The 22022-nt window shown below is 44.4% G+C and overlaps 1 protein-coding gene across 2 annotated transcripts in view; it reads right to left on the bottom strand.

Moving 5' to 3' along the window:
* Nucleotides 1–22022, bottom strand: part of LPIN1 (lipin 1) — a 148943-nt gene that overhangs the window by 90149 nt on the left and 36772 nt on the right. For both annotated transcript variants that reach the window (XM_015406339.1, XM_015406340.1), the window contains exon 2: nt 6089–6145. In XM_015406339.1, coding sequence (XP_015261825.1) covers nt 6089–6145 — 57 coding nt within the window. The remainder of the gene's footprint in view (nt 1–6088; nt 6146–22022) is intronic.

Raw genomic sequence — 22022 nt, 5'->3', positions numbered from 1 at the left:
ATAATTGATCAAACACAGAACAATAATACCTAATGGCAGTGTGTGTACTACCCAGGGCTTTTTTTGTAGAAAAAGCCCAGCAGGAACTCATTAGCATAATAGGCCATACCCAACAGCAGGAACTCATTAGCATATTAGGCCACACCCATGGCAGCACAGCTCATTAGCATATTAGGCCACACCCCTGTGTTACCAGAAGTGTGGTCATCCAGCCACACCCACCTTTTGCTTCTTATTCTGTTTACCTTGTTTGTTGTCAAAATCCAGGGCCTTTTTGGAGCAGGAACTCCTTTGCACGTCAGGCCACATACCCATAATGTAGCCAATCCTAATGAGTTCGTGCTGTTGGGTGTGGCCTATTATGCTAATGAGTTCCTGCTGGGTGTGGCCAACTTGGGAGCCAGCTGGAACTCCATTCCTGTGAGTTCCTGCCCCAAAATAGCCCTGGTACTACCTGTGATCCTCCTGATATACATGGTCACCCTGTTGTGTGAAAATGGGTAAATTTGAAACTGGGCAGTAGTTGGCTAAGACTGCAGGATCTAGTGATGGTTTCTGGGAAAGGTAGTTGAGAGGGCATTGGCTGAGCAGCTTCAGGCCTTCTTGGATTACTCTTCCACCCTTGGATCCATGCCAGTCTGGTTTCCGCCCTAGCCATGGGATGGAGACGGCACCTCCAGAGACACCTCGATCATGGTGGGTCGGTACTGCTGTTACTTTTATACCTGATTGCAGTGTTCAACATGGTCAATTACGATCTTATGACCCACGGCCTTGCCAACATAGGAGTTAGAGGGACTGCCTTACAGTGGTTTTCCTCTTTTCTCCATGATCAGGGACAGATAGTGGCACTTGGCGAGGGGGTCTGCCATTAATACCCACTAGAATGTGGAATGCTGCAGGGGGCGATCCTCTCGCCAATGCTGTTCAACATCTATATGTATCCTCTTGCTCAGTTGGTCTGGGGGTTTGGGCTGGGTTGCCACCAGTATGCTGATGACACCCAGCTCTATCTGTTGTTGGATGGCCACCCAGACTCCGCCCCAGAGAGTCTGGACAGGGCTTTGGAGGCTGTGGCTGGGTGGCTCTGGCAGAGTCGGTTGAAGTTAAATCCTACAAAGATGGAAGTCCTGTACCTGAGCTGGGGGGGGGCAGACTCAAGAATCCGGCTCCCTACCCTGGACGAGGCACCGTTGGTACCGGCCCAGAAGGTGAGGAACCTAGGGATGATTCTGGATCCCCCACTCTCCATGGAGGACCAGGTCGCCACAGTTACCAAGTCTGCCTTTTATCATCTCCAGCAGGTCAGGCAGCTGGTTCCCTATCTCTCCCCCCAGGACTTACCTACATCGACCCATGCAACGGTCACTTCCAGGCTTGTTTACGGTAACTCGCTCTACACGGGCTTACCCTTGAGGCTGATCTGGAAACTCCAGCTGGTGCAAAACATGGTGGAACGCCTTCTGACTGCGATGTCTGTGAGGACACATATTCAGCCGGTGCTTTGCCAATTGCACTGGCTACCAGTCGAGTACCAGATTAGTTTCAAGGTGCTGGTGATGACCTAAGAGACCACTTCTCCCCATATGTGCCCCGGAGAGCCTTGTGCTCCGCAGCTCTACATTTGCCGGTTGTCTCCAGCCCGAGGGACAGCCTCAACCAGGGCCAGGGCCAGGGCTTTTTGTGCCGTGGCCCCAGCCTTGTGGAACATGCTCCCGATCAAAATCAGGGTCCTGCGAGACCTATTACAATTTTTCAGGGTCTGCAAAATGGAACTGTTCTGCCAGGCCTTCGGCTGAGGCAGTGGGCATCTATTGATTGACCTCCTTGTTGCTTATGCTTAATGTTATGCTGTATTAATAAGATCTCTATGTCTCAGCCATGGCTCAATTGTTCCCAGCGATTAGGATTGCTGAATATGTAATTGTTGCAATTCCTACCTTTTAACTGTTTTTACTGTTAGATATTTATTTCTCTAACAGTTTATCAATTGTAATTTATTACTGTGACCTGCCCTGAGCCCGCTTGCAGGAAGGGCAGAATATAAATAGAAATAAATAAATAAAGCTATGCAGAAGAATAAATCTAAGCCATACCCATTAGTATCCTAGAATCAAAGCCATATGTTTATGCCTGCTTCCCAGGTGAAATCTTCATCATCTGTCCAGATCTCTCCCATCACCTCCACACTCTGCAGTCTACATACAGCCACACAAGGATTCCTAGTAATCATTGTGGTGGAATCAGATGCCCCAGGCCTTGCCTTACCAAGGGAAGCTTCAGTGCTTTGTCTCAGAATTGTCCCATGCAATGCCAAGAACCTTCATGAAATATCACAAGGCATTCCAACCATACAGATTTTCACTGGTCTGACTTGTTATGTCAGGTAACCAGTGCTTTGACACTACAATCTTTCTTCACTGCTCAGTCATTCCTTTTACAGGTTTAGCAATATGCAGAATTACGATGGAGATTCCGCATATCAGTAGAAATTGTGCCACTGAAATTATTCCCCTCCCAGATTTTCCTGTCCACACAGAGAACAGTTAATTCTGGACATGAATCCACCTCTCCCCAATATTCACTAACACCTATTACTTCATAGGGTTGCCAGGTCCCTACCTGACATCCTGCGGTGTGTGTGGGGAAGCCTGTGTGTCTGGGAGCTTTGTGCGTGCACATAGCGCGTGCTGTGGTGACGTCACCCGGAAGTGACGTCATCACAGCGTGTGCTGCGGTGACGTCACCCAGAAGTAACGTCATCACGCCGGGCATATTGTTGAGGGATGCTCTAGTGTTCAGGCTTAAAACTCTATGGTTCCACAGAGTTTTAAGCCCAAATGCTAGAGCGTTCCCCGGCAACATGCCCGGTGCGATGACGTCAACTCTGGGTGATGTCATCGTGCCGGGCATGTCGGCCCAATTCAAGCACTTTGAGGGCAGAGTTCCCCCTGGCAGCTGGATCTGGGCCAGCAGGTTGGGGGCCCTTAGAGCAGGCAAACCCCCACCTCCCTGGGGGACCTGGCAGCCCTATTACTTCATGATAGCATATCATTACTCCCTTAGGGTTGCCAATAACTGGCAACCAGTGGGAGTTGGGGGGGGCAGGTAAAACCACAGAGTTTTAATGATTCCTAGAGTGATGTGACATAACTTCCAGATTTTGCCCAGAAATGACATCACACAACACACTATGCCAGTGATCATTCTTTACTTTTCTCCCATGGCAGCTTGTAGCAGCAGAAGGAAGAAAGGGTTGCCAGCTGGAGGTCTCCCACCACAGCAGGAAACCTGGCAACTCTATTACTCCTCTGTCCCTACACTGCTTTTAAGCTCAGAGCCCACAGACTCCTCATCCAGTGACCCGAGAACAATCTGTGGAAAAAAAACCACCTTCATAAGACTGAACCCTCTGTAGTGTATTCAAGGCTGCCTTGAATGCATGATATGTTGTGAAACATCTAATTGAAGTGTAATGTAAAGCTTCGTCCTGGGCTAGGATCCAAATCCATCCAATCGTGTTTCTAGCCCAGGAAGCACCTAACCAATCACCTTCTAGCAAGCTCCCTGAGCGGGAACATCCGTGATTGGTCCTTATGTGAACAACCTTATTGGTTGGTATTTGTACAGTGGGTGTGGCTACATTAGCCGGGAATGTTTAAAAGCAGGACAGCTGCAACGTCAAGGCTGTTCTGGCTATCAGATGTTGATCTGTGTTGGAGTTGTGTTTGAGTTGAAGAATAAAGCTGTGTTCTTGCTGAATCACTCTCCGACTTCTTTGTTAAGCGAGCGACTTAACACCCTCATTTCATCTGTGGCCCCTGCCCAGTTATTATAATTTTGGCAATGCAATTAAATGTATGGGGACATACCAGTATGCACAATCCTTTTGATATGTGTGGTGCCATTTTGTGTGAATAAGGCAGTGCACACGTTTCCCAAGTGTAATACATGTGATTGTAAAACCAGATTGCTGTGGGTGCACATTTGCCCATATCACAGCAGGAAAATACGTACGTTGCTCTGTTCATGTAAAATGGTGACTACACGTATCAGGTCAGGAAGATTGCAGGTAGTCTGCTCTCCCATTACACAAGGGAGATGTATGTCTAAATTTTAAGTCCAGATTTGGGCCTGACCTTGTCTGTACCCTCAGGGTTCAGACCTGTACCCATCCCCAAAGGCCTCTGTCCCTTCTGATAGAGTGCTCTCTGTGACCAGGTTGGTTTAATGGGTAACCTTTTGGTATTTGAATCATTGCTTCAAGAGCAGACCATTGCTTCAAGAGCAGTCATTTCCTCTCAGCCCTGGTTCATGTGCTTTCTGTGCCTCTTACATGGTGAAAAAGCAGTAGCCCTCCCCTTCCCCATGCAAATTACAGGAGCTATGGTAAAGCCATCTTTTAATCAGCTTTCCTGTCCAGGAGCGCCAGACAGGCAGGCAGGAGGACAGGGGAAAATGGGGAGGGGGGGACGGACAAGACCTTTGCACAATCTGTATTTGGGTAGAGATCCTGGCTCATAATCATGTTATGTTGGAAAGAGGAGGTAACAAACAGCACACCTCCTGTCAATTATTAATTTTTGAGCCACTTTCCATTTTGTAACAGGATTCATAAGGTGACTCTAGCAGATATCACTTTGACTCAAAAGCATTGATTTTGTGATTTTCTATAGCCTAACTATATGACACACTGCTCCTCCATCCACCCCAGGGTCTCCTCCAGGTCCTGACAAGAAAACATTCTCAGGGAATTCCCAGTTGACCGTTATTTTCGCTGGTGTGGGGGGTCTGATCCAGATCAAGATCACAGCACACTGGGATTCCTGACCTGAAATGGCCATGTGGAGCCACTATTTGTTTTGTTGGAGAAACTTATGTGGAGTCCATCAGCACACATGAAGCCAAAGAGCAGCTTCCCAGAGTCATTTCAGGTCGGGGAAGTGACTCAGGGGGAAATGTAAGTACCTTTTATGTATCACCACAGTCCTAATCTGAATTAGTCCCCGTGTGACCGATAAATTTTAACCAGAAATTCCTAGAGCACATCTGCTTTACAGGAATCAAAGCAGACCTCGAAACAGTGTATAGTGAGAACTGATACCTGGTAACTGCACATGTTGTTTACGTTTATCCTTCCTGTCTAGACAGCAACACTTATCTTGCTATAAGGGTAATTTTATTGATTATCTATAATCTGATATTAACTGACCACAAAAATCAGAAGCTTCACACGTGACACATTCCAGCTGCAGTCCATTTAGAGCTATTAGGATGATCTCTTCCAGTCCTTTACTACCTCTTTTTAGAAATCTTTCTCTGTCCCAAATAAGCATACAGTGACAAAGATGTACTGATCAGCCACAGATAACATGGTAGTTCCTACTGATGTCATTTTAAGCTTATCATAACATATGCTAATTACAAGCAAGAACAGCCTTTAACTATCTGACTAAGCCCGTCTTTAGTAGTCCATATAGATCTGCTTGCAGATAAAGCCATCATAACATCTTGTTACGTGGTTCTTGATGAACCACATGACATGGGATCCAAAGCATTTTAAAAGAATGGCTGAACTATGAACAAAGGACTGTGAGTATGCATAAATAAAATGATCCCAGATAGGAGTGACGCGAGTAGATGAAGATGAATCATTTAGAAAGTAATCCAGAAGTGTGTGTATGATGAGGGCCCTACAATGGCTTCTTTCACACTACTGTTATGAACTGGATGTTATCCGTTGTTGGCCTGGTTCTGAGTAAAGCAATATAGGGACCAGAGTTTCATACAGTGAATTTCCTTCAATTAATGAGCCATCTCTGAAGTGGCCTGGCCATTTCAAACAGCACCACTCCCCCTCCCCACCCTTTTTTGCCACAGGGTCTTTCTTGCTAGGACTTTTCTAATATCTAATTTGCATGTTGTAATCTCCATAATTTATTAACAATATCTAACTGACATCTAAAGCAAAGCTTTGTAAAGTTTTATGGGGAGTCTGGACGGACTCTTTACATCCTCTACCCATGGCAAAATTCATCAAAGTACTACCCAAAAATTACCCACAAATGGTTGCAGCCCGCACACTCACATTCAGGTTACATGTCCAGACATTTCGGATCCAGCCAGGATCCTTCATCAATGGAATCTAAAAGCAAAACAGAAAGAATAACTAACAATTACAACTTATTCATCATTCAAATGAGTTATCACACCACTCTGTCAATACTCTGTACTAGAGCTGTAAGTTTAATATTTGCAAAATATTGTCACCTCAGAAGGAGGATTGGTCAAATAAAATGAAGGATCTCTATAAATTATTTAGATTAAGAGAATGCCAAAGATTCAAAGTTATGGGGGGAAAACATGATAAGAACTAAGGAATCTATTATGACTGGTATATACATGGCGAGATAATATAATGAATTTAATTTGCACTTTGTGGTGAACATACTGCAGCTTTGACCTGGATGGCCCACAGTAACCTGGTCTTGTCAGATCTCAGAAATTAAGCAAGGTCAGCCCTGGTTAGTACTGAGATGGGAGATCACTAAGGAATACCAAGGTCCCTACGCAGAGACAATGGCAGATCACCTCTGAAGTCTCTTGCCTTGCAAACTCGGGGGGGGGGGGTCACCATAAATCAGCTGTGATGAGAGCACTTTACACAGGCACATACACAGAGAGTAGACAAAGGTGGTGGGATTGTTTTTCTGGACACACAGAGACACAGAGAGGATCCTGCCTAGAGTTTCTACAGGTACAAGAAGGGGGGCAGTTCCCCTGTCCTGTTGAAGACTTCTGATTGATTGATTGATTGACTGATTGATTTAGCTTATCTACAGCTTGCTTTTCTCACTGAGACTCAAGGCAGATTACAGAGCACAGAAACAAAAGAGATCATATGGTATAGGACATGGATTAAGCAAAGCAATAGGAGTAGGAGTGCAAAACAGAATGGTAATGCAGCCTACGATGTGAATATTTGGCATAAGATGTACAATGAACAATGCAATAGAACTAGGAATGCAAAATTGAATGGCAACACCAATGCAGTAGGACTAGGAATACAAAATTAAATGACAATGTGAACAGCAAACTACCCAGGCCAACATAGTGTGCAGAATGTGGAATTACAAATCAAAATACAAAATACAAATTGCAAGCCTGATAAAACCTTTTATTAGGACCAAACAAAATGACACGAAACTGAGTGCTTCAAAACTCTTCCCCAGGCTGGATGTTACAAAATGTTGTTACTACCAGTATTATCTTTGATGAGTAATCTATATGGTTGGATTGGTTTATCCAGCTCTAGCCACTCACAAAAGAATTTAATATGATTATTTCGGCACTAAATAGGCACAGAAAGGATCACCATACTTGAGCACCAACTTTTTATTGAAAGCTCACAACCAAAACAAAGAAATCCTTATTCATTGACCTAACCAAAAAAGAAAAAAGGAGGAAAAAGCCAAAGTTTTCAAAGAGTGTAATAAAAAATAAATAAACAGGAAATGGTAGCCACATTTTTGCATTGGGAAAAAATTGTCATAAGATGCATGGATATTAAAAAGAAAGAAATAAAATAAATAAATTATCATATAATCAAGTTAGATGACTGAAAAATGTTCAGCTGTCAAGATTTCCCCTCCTCAAGGTATTCCTTGAGTCCTCCACCCTCCAGGAGCAGCATTTGGACTAGGGAGGGGGTGCATCAGCAAAAATCACCCCCTCTTGTATCCTTGGAAAGTCTAGGAATACTAAGAAATTCTAGCAATCTAAATTTATTGTTGTTGTTTACATTTTTGAATGAAATTTAATTTTTAAAAAATTAAAGCACTAGCGTGAGGAGAGGGGTATAGCTTGCAATGGCTTTCCACTGTTCTTCCACTACTTTCCAAAATTACTTATATCATCTTGTACCATCTCAAGTCTGTGCCACCTTGCTCTGCTGCACTGCAGACAAGGCCCTTTCAAGAGGTGATAAGTAAAGGAACTGCACATATTTTTTTTCCTTTTTTTTAAAAAAAATAGTTTTTATTTGTTTCAATACAAAATAAACATTTACATAAAATGGAACAGATATTTGGTACTAAGCTGGACAAGAATCAGGACAAATTGAAGCATCATGAAGGGACCTAGCAGAGGCTTCAAAAATACAAAAGGTCTTGATAATAGCAATTACTGGGGAGAAAATCCCCATTAGACAAGAAGGAACTGTACAGATCAGCATTTCTCAGACTGTGGTCTGGAGATCCTCAAGCCCTTCATAAAGGCAGAGGGCACACTTTTTTATTTCTATGTATGGCTAACATGAAAACAGAACTCTCTTCGACCTTTTATGCATGCTCAGCTTACTTCTGATTTTCACAAGTCGAGTTGGTTGGGGTTTACTTCAAACGCTGTGCCTCTACTCTGCACCTCCCCCCCCCTCCAGTTTTCTATTGAAAATCGAGGAATATGTATTCTGCATACCAATAAGAAAACCCGGATAGTGTTGCGCGGTTGGGCTCTCCTGACTGATCAGTTTTCTATTGAAAATCGAGGAGTATGTATTCTGCATACCAATGAGAAAACCCGGATAGTGTTGCGCGGTTGGGCTCTCCTGACTGATCAGTTTATCATTGGGCATGTCTTTTGAAACAGGAGATTCTTCAGGCTGAATTTACTGTGGGGTTGCCATTGATGGTGTCCCCCCCTTTTATTGGTGCACAAGCTCCACCAATGGTTAGGTTTTCCATCTGTAGAATTTTGTTTTTGTTTTTAAAGGAGAGTTTAGTTAGCATTAAGACTTTAAATCATTGGTAGGGAATGATTTATGAGTTTGTTGAGAGGTGGCATGTATGTGAGTGCAATTAAAAGTTTTTAAAGATGCGTGCCCCCAGGAGGAGATGCCAACCACTTGGCCAGAGAGGCTGCTGTACGGCAGCTTGATGGAGGAGGTTCATGAGGGGGAGAGGGGGAGTCATCAGTGCATCACTGCCTGAGCTTCCCCCCCCCAGCATTATTTGGAAATGAGATGACAGGCAAAGGGGGGAACCAGATGTTGAGATGGACCAGACATTTAAAACAAAAACAGGCTGCTGTTGGCCCAGGGCAGGTTCCACAGCATCATCCTCACATCTGAAATGTTTGTGGTCAGAGTCAATTTAAAAGGAAAACATTTTTTCCCAAAAACAAACTTGCCCAAGTGGGGAATCAAACCAATAACCTTGCAATTAATAGCACTGAATTCTAACCAACTATGCTAACTGGCCATTCCTGCAAACAAGTCAGACAAAGAAAATGACTTTCCTACTCTCCTATTTCAAAAGACATGCCCAGCACAAAACTGACCAATGAGGAGAGACCAAGTGGCCTCTGAGGGGAAAGGGGAGGAAAAGTTTGGGGGAATGTGTATGCTTTTAAATTACCTTCGACTTGAAAGTGAACCAAGGGGATAAATCATCACAAAAGGAGTCTGAGATAACCCGGGAAACCAGCAGACTGAAAGCAGGCTCAGTGCTGGGGGCGGGGGAACAATGCAAAAAGAAAAGCCAAATGTGATTGGAATGTGCAGGGGAATGCAGAAGGGGAAAAAACTGGTGGTGATGCACAGTGACAGCGAGGGAAACAGATGTGCATAAAGGGCCTCTGTTCTTAAGGAATGGGGGATGGAATTAGCTTCTCTCCACCTTAGGGGATGGAATTAGCTTCTCCATTATTTGAAGGGTGAGAACTCATAGAACTCTCACTGCCCACAGTCACCTGACCTCCAGATCACCTCAGAGCACTAGCCAGAAAACATGCTGATTATTCACTGAGAACCCATTAGCTCGGCCTGAGGAATTCTAGGTGGCTGAGTGACACCAGGAAGAACAATACTAATAAGGTCATTATAGTTACTGGTGTGAAATTTGACCGGTGTTTACTCTATTTCCCAACGCAAATGATTTCAGCAGAGATAGAGAGGTGCCACTTTGCATCTATTGGCAATGGTCATCAATCAGGATTTCCAATTGAATACTGGTTGTTCAGATTGTGTGTGATGCTATTCATATCATTGTTGTTTTTCCTGTGGGCTGCTCTAAAAGCTTTCCAAGGCCCCATCCCATGCAGATGGCCTATCTATCGAGAAATTAAAATTCCTTGTTGTTTCTGGTGCAAAGTCACTCCTAAACTAGGGCTTAATTTGATTAGAACTTGGCCCAGAACCTTTTGACTTGTGGCCCTATAGAATCAGTTGTTCTCTTGGATCTGGCCTTGTAGGCCAGGTACAGACAATAAAAACATTTTAAAATGAATATGAACCAGTCCCTGCCCCTTCCATTTGGTCCCTTCTCAGAAGTGGCTTCAAAGGTATAATTCCTGGATGCATGGGAGGCATATCCATAGCAGGCCTTCCTGACATCATTTGTGGATCCACATAAGACTGCATCATGAGCCACTGTGGATCAAACCCCATAGAGGCCAAATATGGGGGGTGCGGATGCATGGGTTGATAGAGTGGTTTATGCTGTGGTCTGGGGACAGGGCCAATCAAAGGACCCATTGCTGCTGCTGTCATTGCTGCTGCTTCATTTGCTCCGGTTGTCTCTGAAACCGTGGTGGTAATGACTTTTTGATACTGTTTTTGATAGCCAGAGGAAATAGCAGGATGAGGCTGAGCGCCTGAATCTGAATTTTCAGAGTGCCCCATGTACCTTCTGTTGCAAGAGAGAAAAGCAGGGTATAAAAACCAACTCTTCTTCTCCTCCTCACTGTATTATTTTGAGGATGCAACAGGATAGCAGCCCCCAAGGCTTGCTTGGCACACACACTTTGACAAGGGGCTGTCCAACATGAGACATGTGCCAGCGAGGGAAGCAGGGAGGGACTGGAGCTCTGCCAACATTTTGACAAATCATTTTCACTGAGCTGTGCAATATCCTCCCGAGGGAATTACTAATTCAAAATAAGGAGACCGTGGTATTAAATGACTTGCTTAAGAGTGTATAGGAAGTAATTTGGGTCTGAGCATCTTCCAGTGAGCAGCTCTGTTCCTTGATCATAAGATGGTAAAGAAGATAATAACTATAGCAAGGCTGCAATTGAGCTATTGTCCAAGGCTGCTAATTAGATTCTGTAAGGTAGTCATTAGGTGTAACTGGGCTGGATCTTGCAAAGGGGAGGCAATTTTCACCAATTCTCCACTGCCGTGGCAGACCTCTGACTCTCTGTGACAGACAGGAGGCTGTCCTGCCCCCAAAGGGAACAACAACCCCTCAGTTCTTTTATCCCTGAGCCTATGGGAGTGCTGCTCCCGCATCCAGTCACCTTTCAGAGAGGGGATGTGTAGCAAGAAGGAAGCAGAGGAGACCAACTTGCTCCCCCAAAATCATAAGAGGCTGTGCTGGTCCCCTCAGCTGGTAGAAAAGGCCTGTCACACACCCCATATGCTGTTCTTGGGGATCCACTGTCCCCCAGAAGTGGAATTTGGGGATGAGGAGTAGTGAAGGGGAAGAAGTCATGATTCACTGATGGAAACCCTTCTGTCAGTGGGAATTTTCAGTGGGATCCAAGCCATGGTCCAAGCCTGCAGGACACAAATGCTTTTTGGTCAAGATCAATGCACATTAGACTTTGTGGTTTGGCTAGCTTTCCTGTTTAGGGCAAGCAAGTGTTACTTGCTGGCAGTTCTTGGTATTTTCTTTGAAGGTAACAAGTGTCCTATTTCTGCGCATGCTCTGTTCTTTGTGTGGTTTTCTGTTTCCTGCTTGCAAAAAGCATTTCATGCTCCTTTTTGTCTACATGGCAGAGGCTTGGCTAAAATGCAATACAAGCTTATAGAGTAGGCCTGAGAGCCAGAGTGGACAACACAGTGGGGACCCCTGGGGGTCTTGCTTTAGATGCAATGCTGGAAGGAAGCATGATGGTAGTTCAGGTCTGCCTCAAGGAGTGGGCAATGATAACAGAGGTCTGCCTCAGCAAAAAAGCAGCCAGTTAGAAGGGTAGCTCTGCCTGGTAGTGTGTCAGAGTGGTTTGGGAGAGGACAAAGAACCCAGTTGTCAGGTTTGTCTCTGATGATCTTGTACTATTTAGTGTGACTCCTGGGGAAGGCAGGCTGGTGTGTGGAATTTTGTGTGCGTGTGTGACTAGCCTAGTGGCTAGCTGGTTAAAGCCTGTTTGTACCTGCAAGCATTAAAGAGGATTCCAGCCACACTCTGAAGCCATAACTAGTCAGACTTCTCGTTTGAATGTCTGGAGATCTGTGCTGCTGAACTGTTCTTTAAAACCAACCTGTAAATAAATTAATCTTTGATATTTGCATACAGCTCCTGCCTCAGTGATCTCCATGTTCTTTTGCTCACCACAAAACTTATCTCACGGCAACAAACCCAAAACCTTTAGGCTTGCTACCTTAAGAACATCTGGTGACTGAGGGGAAGGTTTGCAATTCAAAACAAACTTGCTCCCCCAAAATCATAAGAGGCTGTGCTGGTCCCCTCAGCTGGTAGAAAAGGCCTGTCACACACCCCATATGCTGTTCTTGGGGATCCACTGTCCCCCAGAAGTGGAATTTGGTGATGAGGAGTAGGGAAGGGGAAGAAGTCATGATTCACTGATGCAAACCCTTCCGTCAGTGGGAACTTTCAGTGGGATCCAAGCCATGGTTAAACATTTATATAGGCTGAAGCAGGACACAAATGTTTTTTGGTCAAGATCAATGCACATTAGACAGCTAATAAGAGTATGTGATTACAGGGGAGGAATTTCAATTCTCCTGGGGAAAAGGGTTAAACTCCCCCTCTCTCCTCGTAATCTGGTTCTGATCCAAACTGGGGCCTTGCGTGGCTAATATCATCCTTTTAAATCCATGATAAGAAATGCTCATGGATCTTCCAGCATCTGTTATTTCTGTGGCTTAGAAACAGAACAAAGGGGAAAAGTGTGACATCTTAAATTCTAATAGCAGTCATAATATCTTTGGATACTTAAATCCAGTGACTGGAGTTGTGAATGGGCAAGACAGATATTTCCACAAACCTGAAAAATGCCCTAGGTCTGCAGAAAAATGTGAAGTCCAAAAAAAACCAAAAAACATTGGGTGTGGGGGATTTAAGAAACTCAAAATGTTAAAAGGAGCACCTGCAGCTTTCAGCAATGGATTCCCTCAGTGGCTGTTGCTAAGCAACTGAAGTCAAGATAGGCTCTTGAACCCACTATTTAACATGCAATGCCTCCAGTATGTCCTTTCAGGTTCCTGCTTGTATTTTATAATAACATCCCACACATACTGAGCGTCACTTCGGCTGGCAACCCCCAGGAACAGTGAGGGGTCAGAGACTATGGCAACTGGCACTGTAGAATGCTCTAGGAATTGCCCAAATCTCTATGGTTTTTACATATATGCAGTGAAAACATTGCACGAAAGCAAATCACACGTTTCCTAGTTTCACAGAGTTTGAAGAGCTCAAGCATTTTTTTGTAAGTCTAAAAGGCATAGGGAACAGCATAGCCTAGTTGGGAATGGCAACAACAGTAAAAGTGTTGCAATATGTTAGGCAATCCTTCGAGTGTTTCAAGCAATGTGATGTCAAATCTTTGGGAATAAAAACAATATTGTATACTCAGTCTTGAAAACAACTTTCTTCATGCAGTGATATAACCAGCTCGTGACTATCTGGGAAACTTGCCAAGTGTTTGAGCACACAGTAGAATGCAAGCTGACACTACTTTACAGTGCAGAGTTATAAATAACATTCAAATGCTATAACTCTCAGAGATGGTAAAGCCACATAAGCCACAAGTGAACTTTGAATATTACAGGGCAAAGCATTTAATGCTATGACCAAGCGCTGATTCATATTTGTAAAGTAAATTATCCAATGCAAAAATTAAGGATGTGTGTTCACTACTGAATGTAAGATCTCCCATCTTCTTTCATAAAACAAATCCAGAAAATAACATGTATGCAAGTGTCCATGTTCACTAGACTAACATAATTCGTGATATAAGGAAGTAAAAAAAATGTGTTTAAAGGGAATTAAAAAGCAATCAAATCTTTTTGCCCTGTTTCAAAGTTCCTATGCAGTTGGGGAACAATACCACCACAACCCCAAATCCAGACTCTGTTAGGGATGCCACAAGCTGCCCAGCAAACAGCATTCAGCAGGCCAGCATTTGAAAGGTTCATGCAGTAGCCAAATCTGTCACTCACAACTTTAATGCCAGTGGCTCACAAAGTAGAATTTTTGCTGACAAGACTCCACAGCTTAGAGGGAGCATTGGAAGAGAGGGAGGCCTGTTTCCTGATTCCCCCTCTTCATTGCAATTCCCCATGGTAGGTTTTAGTTAGGAGGGCCTCCTGATCCCCAGCAGAGGATTTTGGGGGCATGCAGAGGCCTGCTGGGGAAAGAAGATTCGCCTCTGCAAAAAACAACAACAGCAGCACTCTTTGTGCCGGTGCTTCTGCAAGTTCCAAACCAGTATTTGCCACCAATTAATTGATGTCTCCCTGGTTACTTATAACCCTTTGCCAGATCTTCATGCTCTGCAGGTAGGGGGGCCAGGTCTCCTACTTCCTTGCCAGGGCTCTCTGTTTGTTAAGTCGTGAACTTAACAAATAGTCAGAGAGTGATTTCAGCAATAACTCAACTTTATTCTTCAGAACGAACACTTCTCTAACACGGATCAACATCTGATAGCCAGAACAGCTTTTCCATTGCAGCTGCTCTGCTTTTAAACAATTCCCGGCTAATATAGCCACGCCTACTGTACATGTATCAACCAATACGATTGAGCGTATAACAACCAATCACCTTTGTTCCCGCTTACAGTTTGTTTGAACGTGATTGGACCCATTGGTCTTGGGCTTGAATCCCTGCCCAAGACGAAGCTTAACATAGCTTCCCAATGAGGTGTTTCACAATACAGACATGCATTCAAGGCAGCTTTGAATACATTACACTGTTTCCCACTGCTATTGAAGAGGCCAGTGGTAGGATAGCCAGAGTGCCTGGGAACCAGTTGGGAGAGTTGGGGGGGGCGGCGCTGCAATGCCAGCAGCAGTGTCACATCACTTCCAGTTTAAAAAAAAATCAGACGCAACATAGGTAGCTCTAGGAATCTCCAATTTCTAGAACTACTCCATGTCACTTCCATTTTTTTACCAGAAGTGATGTAGTGCTGTACATGACACTTACAGGAGGGGTATTTTTTCCCCATTGTCACCTGGAATGACAGCGGAAAATGGGAACATGAGATCCCCAGGCCCCATGGGGTGAATGGGATCCCTAACTGGTGGGAGGAAATTGGAGACGCTGTCTGGCATTGTGCCAATGCTCAACATTACTCCTGGAGCAAAACTGGAAGTTGTGCCATTGCATCAGGGACCCACTCTAGGATTCACACAAAATTCTATGGTTTAACCATAGAGTTTAGGATGAATCCTAGCAGCCTGAATAGCCCAGCTTACCCCAAGCTCATCAGAATTTGGAAGCTAAGCAGAGTCAGCCACAATTAATACTTGGATAGGAGACCACTAAGGAAGACTGAGGTTATACACAGAGGGAGGTAATGGCAAATCAGCGCTGTTTGTCTTTTGCCTGGAACATCCCATGGATGGGGTTGCCATAAATTGGTTGCAACTCAGTGGCATGTTCTTTTCCTTCTTGGGCTGAATCATATGATATTACCCCAACATGGTGATGTCAATTCCACATTCATGGTGGAAGTGACATTGCAAATCAGCATGACACTGTTGTCCCCCCCCCCTCCATTCACCTGCCAGGATGCCAGCTATCAACCCTATTTGCCAGCCTATAGCATGAAGGAATAGAGGGAATGCTTATTAAATTTGCAAATTTAATAAACTGGGAGGGGTAGCAAATACAGTAGAAGACAGAGTCAAGATACAAGATGATCTAGACAAGCTGGGAAAGTGGGCTAAAACAAATAAAATGAATTTCAATGGGGATAAATGTAAAGTTCTGCATTTAGGTTGGAAAAAGCAAATGCATCGTTATAGGATGGGAGAGACTTGTTTTGGCAACTGTATGTGAGAAAAGGATCTAGGGCTCTTAGTAGACCATACACTGAACATGAGTCAGCAGTGTGATGCAGTAGCTAAAAAGGCAAATGCAATTTTGGGCTGTGTCAACAGAAGTATAGTGTCCAGACCATGTGAAGTGATGATATTGCTTTACTCTGCTCTCGTTAGACCTCGCCTAGAGTACTGTGTTCAGTTTTGGGCACCACAATTTAAGAAGGATATAGACAAGTTGGAACGTGTCCAGAGGAGGGCAATGAAGATGGTGAGGGGTCTGGAGACCAAGTCCTATGAGGAAAGGTTGAAGGAGCTGGGTATGTTTAGCCTGCAGAGGAGACAAGTGAGAGGTGATATGGTAACCATCTTCAAGTACTTGGAAGGGCTGTCATATAGAGGATGGTGCAGAGTCGTTTTCTGTTGCCTCAGTAGGTTGGACCAGAACCAACATGTTGAAATTAAATCAGAAAAGTTTTCAGCTAAACATTAGGAAGAACTTCCTGACAGAGTGGTTCCTCAGTGGAACAGGCTTCCTCGGGAGATGGTGGGCTCTCCTTCTTTGGAGGTTTTCAAACAGAGGCTAGATGGCCATCTGACAGCAATGTTGATTCTGGGAACTTAGGCAGTACATGAGAGGGAGTGCATCATGAGAGGGTTGTATCAGTGCTTAGTTCTTGTGGCCCTTTTCTTACTTGTCCAGGGAAATGCTGATCACCACTTTGTGGTCAGGAAGCAATTTTTCTCCAGGTCAGTTTGGCCGGGGATCCTGGAGGGTTTTTTGTCATTTTTTGGACACAGGAACAGGGGTCACTGGGAGTGGGGGGGGAGGTGTTCATAAATTTCCTGCATTGTGCAGGGGCTTGGACTAGATGACCCTGGAAGTCCCTTCAAACTCTATGATTCTATGATTCTATCTATCCATCTACATGTATTCCATGGAATATTCTCTTTTAGTATTGGTTGCTAATAGCAGACAATGGCATATGAGCTGATCCACCATAAATTATGCAAACACAATCCGCATTACATAATGAAGGAAAGGAGCACAATGCTATTAGGTTGAAAGCAGAGTGATCAAAATATCATTGGCAATTAATGTTCAATTCTCAGTCTGAGGAGGCCTTCAGAGGTTTCAGAGGTACCCAAGAGATAGATAGGATATTGATTCTAAAATCATGATTAGCACAAAGCATCCCTAACTTAGCGGTAATATACTTTTCTTGTTTTATTCATTTTCTGATTACTTTTGTAAGGAAATAGAGAGCTGAAGGTCAATGCTTTTCTCCTTGGCTCACAAACCTCCCTTCCCCCCTCCCCCCTTTTCTGCATGTCTGTCCTGAGTTCCCTCTCCCTTTGCCTAGCAAATGGCCAGGTAATCCAGAATTGGGTTAGAAAATTTACACAACTCCATCTTGGACTTTTTATTTTGGTTTCTTACTCTTTACCAAAATTGTATATTGAATTTTAATGTGTGTATACTTTTATGGCATTATGCCCCTTTGTACATCACCCACAGCCCGGCATAAGCTGGGATAGGGCAATTAATAAGTCAAATTAATAATAACAACAACAACAGCAAACCCCACTATGCTGCCATTAGGTAAGTAACCAATAGTAACCATTCTTGTGAGCCTGGTGTGTAGGCCTTATGTAGTCTCCACTTGACCTAAGTTGTTGTTAAATAAATTCCGGGGGGGGGGGAATCCCTGAACTTGAGTTCTTCCACGGATTCTGAACAATGGCCCCCAGGGGTTGAATAAAGACATAGGAATCTTATCTCACTATAGATGCTAATATAATCAAGCTCAGGGGTCGTTTCGTAGAAAAAGAGCTAGGGGAACTCATTAGCATAACTCATTAGCATATGCCACACCCCCTGACATCACCGGAAGTGTGTCATAAGAAGCCCTGCGAAGGCCCTCCCTGGCCCCAGGCAGGCAGGGGTGGGGAGAGGCAGGGAGGAAGCAACTTACCCTCCCTCTTCTCCTGCCTCCTCCTGGCTGAATGAGGGCTGGAAGCGGGGCGGCCGGAAGCAGGGGGCGGGGCTTCATCATGTGCCCTGCCCCCCATACCTCACCCGGGGGAACTGCGATCCCCCGCGATCCCCCCCGAAATGACCTCTGATCAAGCTAATTACTTTTTGCATTGCACCTTTCCATCCTCCATCCTGGCATGGTTCTTTGCAACACTCCTCCCACATCCAGACTGGAATATAAGGACTCGTGTATCTTCATCTACTTGTATCTGATGATGGGATGACCTGGATGGCCAGGCTAGCCCCATCTAATCAGATCTCGGAAGCTAAGCAGGGTCAGCCTTGGCTAGTATTTGGATGGGCAACTTCCAAGGAATACCAGGGTTGTGACGCAAACCACCTCTGAAACATCTCTTGCCTCAAAGACAAGTCTAGCTCGCCATCTAGTGGTGCATGACGCTAAAAGTGCTAGAACTTCTGGCTGCCAGACAATCTTAGGATCTCCTTGCTATGCCATATGATAATTATTATTGATGATGATGATGGTGATGGTGATGGTGGTGATGGTGATGGTGATGGTGATGGTGATGATGATGGTGATGGTGATGGTGATGGTGATGGTGATGATGATGGGAGTTTTGATTCTTGAAAGCTTGTACCTGTTGGTCTCGAAGGTGCTACTGGACTCAAATCTAACTGTTCTACCGCAGACCAACACGGCTAACCCTCTGAAACTATGAATAAATGTGCAGTACTACTTGATTTCCATTATTTATTCAGGCTACTGCCATTTTTGCTTGGTGTACAATTTGACATATGTTGGCGTGGAAAAAATTGAAGTGCACAAGGCACAGTCTGGTTTAGGCACATATAGCCTAGTCAGTCAAGCTTGACATGTGAGCTCACCCCAGGTCAGTTTGCATGTTTACAAGTTTCAGAGAATGGGTATGAGATGTGAAAATACACACAGGATCTCTAGGCACCAACTGAGAACTGGAAACAAAAGGCATTCATCATAGCAATGTCCATACTGAACTTGTCCTGTTCTTAGAATAAACACAGTGAGCTATTTGTTTCTGCCCACATGACCTCTGCATTAAACATGGGTGTAAACAGCAATGCATATCTCCCAGCCATAAATCTCCACATGGCTTTAGTATCCTAACAGTGCTAAACAGAATTACACAGCCCTTCTAACCCCATTGACTTCAAGATGGGGCTTTAAAGACTTACGTAACTCTGTTTAGGATGCCACTGTAAGTCTTGGGAAAAATCTAAACATGCCTTTGTAGTTTATGTCATGAAGGGAATAAGGAAGAAAGGAAGAAGGGAAGGAAAACAAAGACGATGAAATATGAGATTTCTAATACAAATAAACACCTGAACAAGGTGTGGACATTCTGAATAGCCCCATACTAGTGTGTTTGCCTGATGCATTAGATTTCTTTAATGTAGTTACAAGCAACTCTGAAACAAATGCAGTGCCCCACCCATTCTCTGATCTTGAACATATGGAAATCATTGCTCAGTAGGCAAATAGTCTAAACGCAAATCAGCCTTGTGACATTTTACAATGTCACTCAAAGGTCTCTGGTAAGCACAGCAAGTTAGGGTTGCCAAGTTAATTTTAGAGCCCGGCAGGGGAGCCTCACCGGGCTCCGGGAGGCATCCGTGGATGCGTGCGTGTGCGAAGTGCGCGCGCGCCGGCAGCACGTCACCAGAAGTGACGCACGACGTCAATCATGTTGAGGGCGTGGCCCCGATCATCGGAGGGAAAACCATAGAGTTTCCCCTCCAACGATCGGGGCCACGCCCCCAACGTGATCGTCGTGGTTGCGTCACCTCTGGTGATGCAGCCACGCTGCGCTTCGGTGGGCGGAGTTCCCCCCGAGGCCCGATTCCGCGGCGACAGAAATCGAACCTCCAAAGCAGGGGGTCCCACCCCCCACCCCCACTTGGCAGCCCTACAGCAAGTTCAGAACTTTATTCTTCTGGGAAGGAAGTAGTGGTTCTTTAGCAGACTGATCTAATTAAGAAAGCACTGGAGAAATGGAGGATGCCCTGTTCAGATTTCATCCGTACACATTGTAGGTGGCTTGAGCTGGTCTTACTTGTTCAGAATCATGTTTCCACCAACTAATGGAAAGAAATGCTGGGAATTAATGGGGAAGTTTGATGCCAGGTATTGTTGGGCAACGAAGGGATGCTGTTCTTTTCTGTTTATGGAGATTCAGATTAAAGACTTAATCCCGATACTCAGTTTCAAGCAACAACTGCATTTTATACTTTTGTGGGATAATCCAGCAATTGTACATTATCCTGTCCATATGAAATCACAGGGCAAGAGATTAAAATGGGAGCATTTGGTGGGTAGAGGAGACATAGAGTGTCTTTTCCCACAAATATGTTATTTTATTTTACTTCATTCACAAAATTTATATACTGCCTTGCTAGCCTTAATGAGGAATTTGCCTGATAATGTAGTTCCATGCTGAAATTGCAGTGAATGAATCAAGAGAAATGTTTGTTTGTGTTAACCTGGATAGTGAATGCTGTTTAAGTCTAATACAGCCCTCTTTCTCTGGTACATTCTTCTAGTGTCAATATATTTTTCCTCAGCATTCCCCACAGAAATCCTACAGTAAACCAGCATATACAGCCTCATGCACATTTTGCTGTAAACCCTAGGGATGGGCAAGAATTGGGAAAATGTGGTTCAATTCATGGTTCGTGGTGTTCCTGGTTTGCGAACCGTGAACTTTGAGCTGCCAAATGAACTGGTTTGGTTTGTGAAGCAGTAGCATGGCCCCTCAGCATGCTAGAGACACTAAATTTGCAGGGGATCTCTGACTAACTCTCCTATACCTGCCCTCCAAGTTTGGTGAGGATTGGCTTTATGGGGTCCAAGTTATGCCCCCCCCCGAAGAAGAAGCCCCCAGGAAAGTGCTTTCTGGGGAAATAACAGGTGATCATTTGACAGTCACAGGTTCAGGATGTTCAGGAGTATATAGAAGGGATCCTGTTCAAGCTAGTGACATAAAAGTCACAGTGGACCTACCCCGGATGCTCCTCTACATGCCCCCCTGTAGCTTTGAAGTCTGGTAAACATTTAGATTGAACTGAGACAGTCTGTCTGGAAATGTATCCATTCATGGACCAGCATGGACTGACACAAACTGCTTGAAAGTTTGTGGCCCTTTTCACATTACCATTCTAAACTGCATATTATTTCCTTCCATTAATGAGCCATCTCTGAAGCGCTACAGTCATTCCAAACAGTGTCAATGCATCAATGGAGTCAATGCATCTTAATGGTGCTGCTATAGCACTTCAGTACAGTTTAGCTCTATAGCGCTCATCTTAGAACATTTTTAAAGGTCCGAGGAAGATCATGTGGCAAATAAGGGCGGGGAGAAATTGGCATTATAGGAATTGCTATGGACATGTTAAACAGCACACCACAGTAATTCAGAAGGGCAACAAAGGGGTTGAAAATGAAAAAAAGAGCTTTTCCTCAAAAGTGGCTCAACCGCACTTTGCTAACCTGGTGTAAACGGGTTTGTATGAACAGGTAAATATATTCCGCCAGCAGCCGCTTACTAAAACAGGGAATTAGCAAGCAGTTACTAAAATGGAAGACAAATGCAGTTTGAAAAGGGTCGATGAAAAGTTCATGCTGGTTGACCACCATGAATCGGAGTTTGTGAACCACAAACTGGCCAGAACTCATTACAAACTTTATTTTTTGAGCCAGTTCATGCCCATCCCTAGTGAGCCTATATGAAAAAAAAAACTACTGCAAAATCCTATTCATCTGAGGGAACAGTAGGAGAAGCTGTAGGAAGGCAAAGGTAGAATTACTCATCTTAGAAGTGGCCCAAGGAGCCAAATGTCAAGTGACCTTCTCTAAGTCGCAAGCAGTGAGATTCTGGTTTTAGGTATCATCACAAGATGGCTTCTGTCAGCTCTTTCAGAGCTACAGAACTGCCAATGCAATAACAACCCCAGTTGGAAGAGTGCCACTGCCTAATGACTTATGAA

This window comes from Gekko japonicus, unplaced genomic scaffold (genome assembly GCF_001447785.1).
Source record: "Gekko japonicus isolate JY-2015 unplaced genomic scaffold, Gekko_japonicus_V1.1 scaffold2214, whole genome shotgun sequence".
In the NCBI taxonomy this organism is placed as follows: domain Eukaryota; kingdom Metazoa; phylum Chordata; class Lepidosauria; order Squamata; family Gekkonidae; genus Gekko; species Gekko japonicus.
The sequence above is the reverse complement of the archived record's forward strand: the minus strand, read 5'-3'. Positions and strand labels throughout refer to the sequence as shown.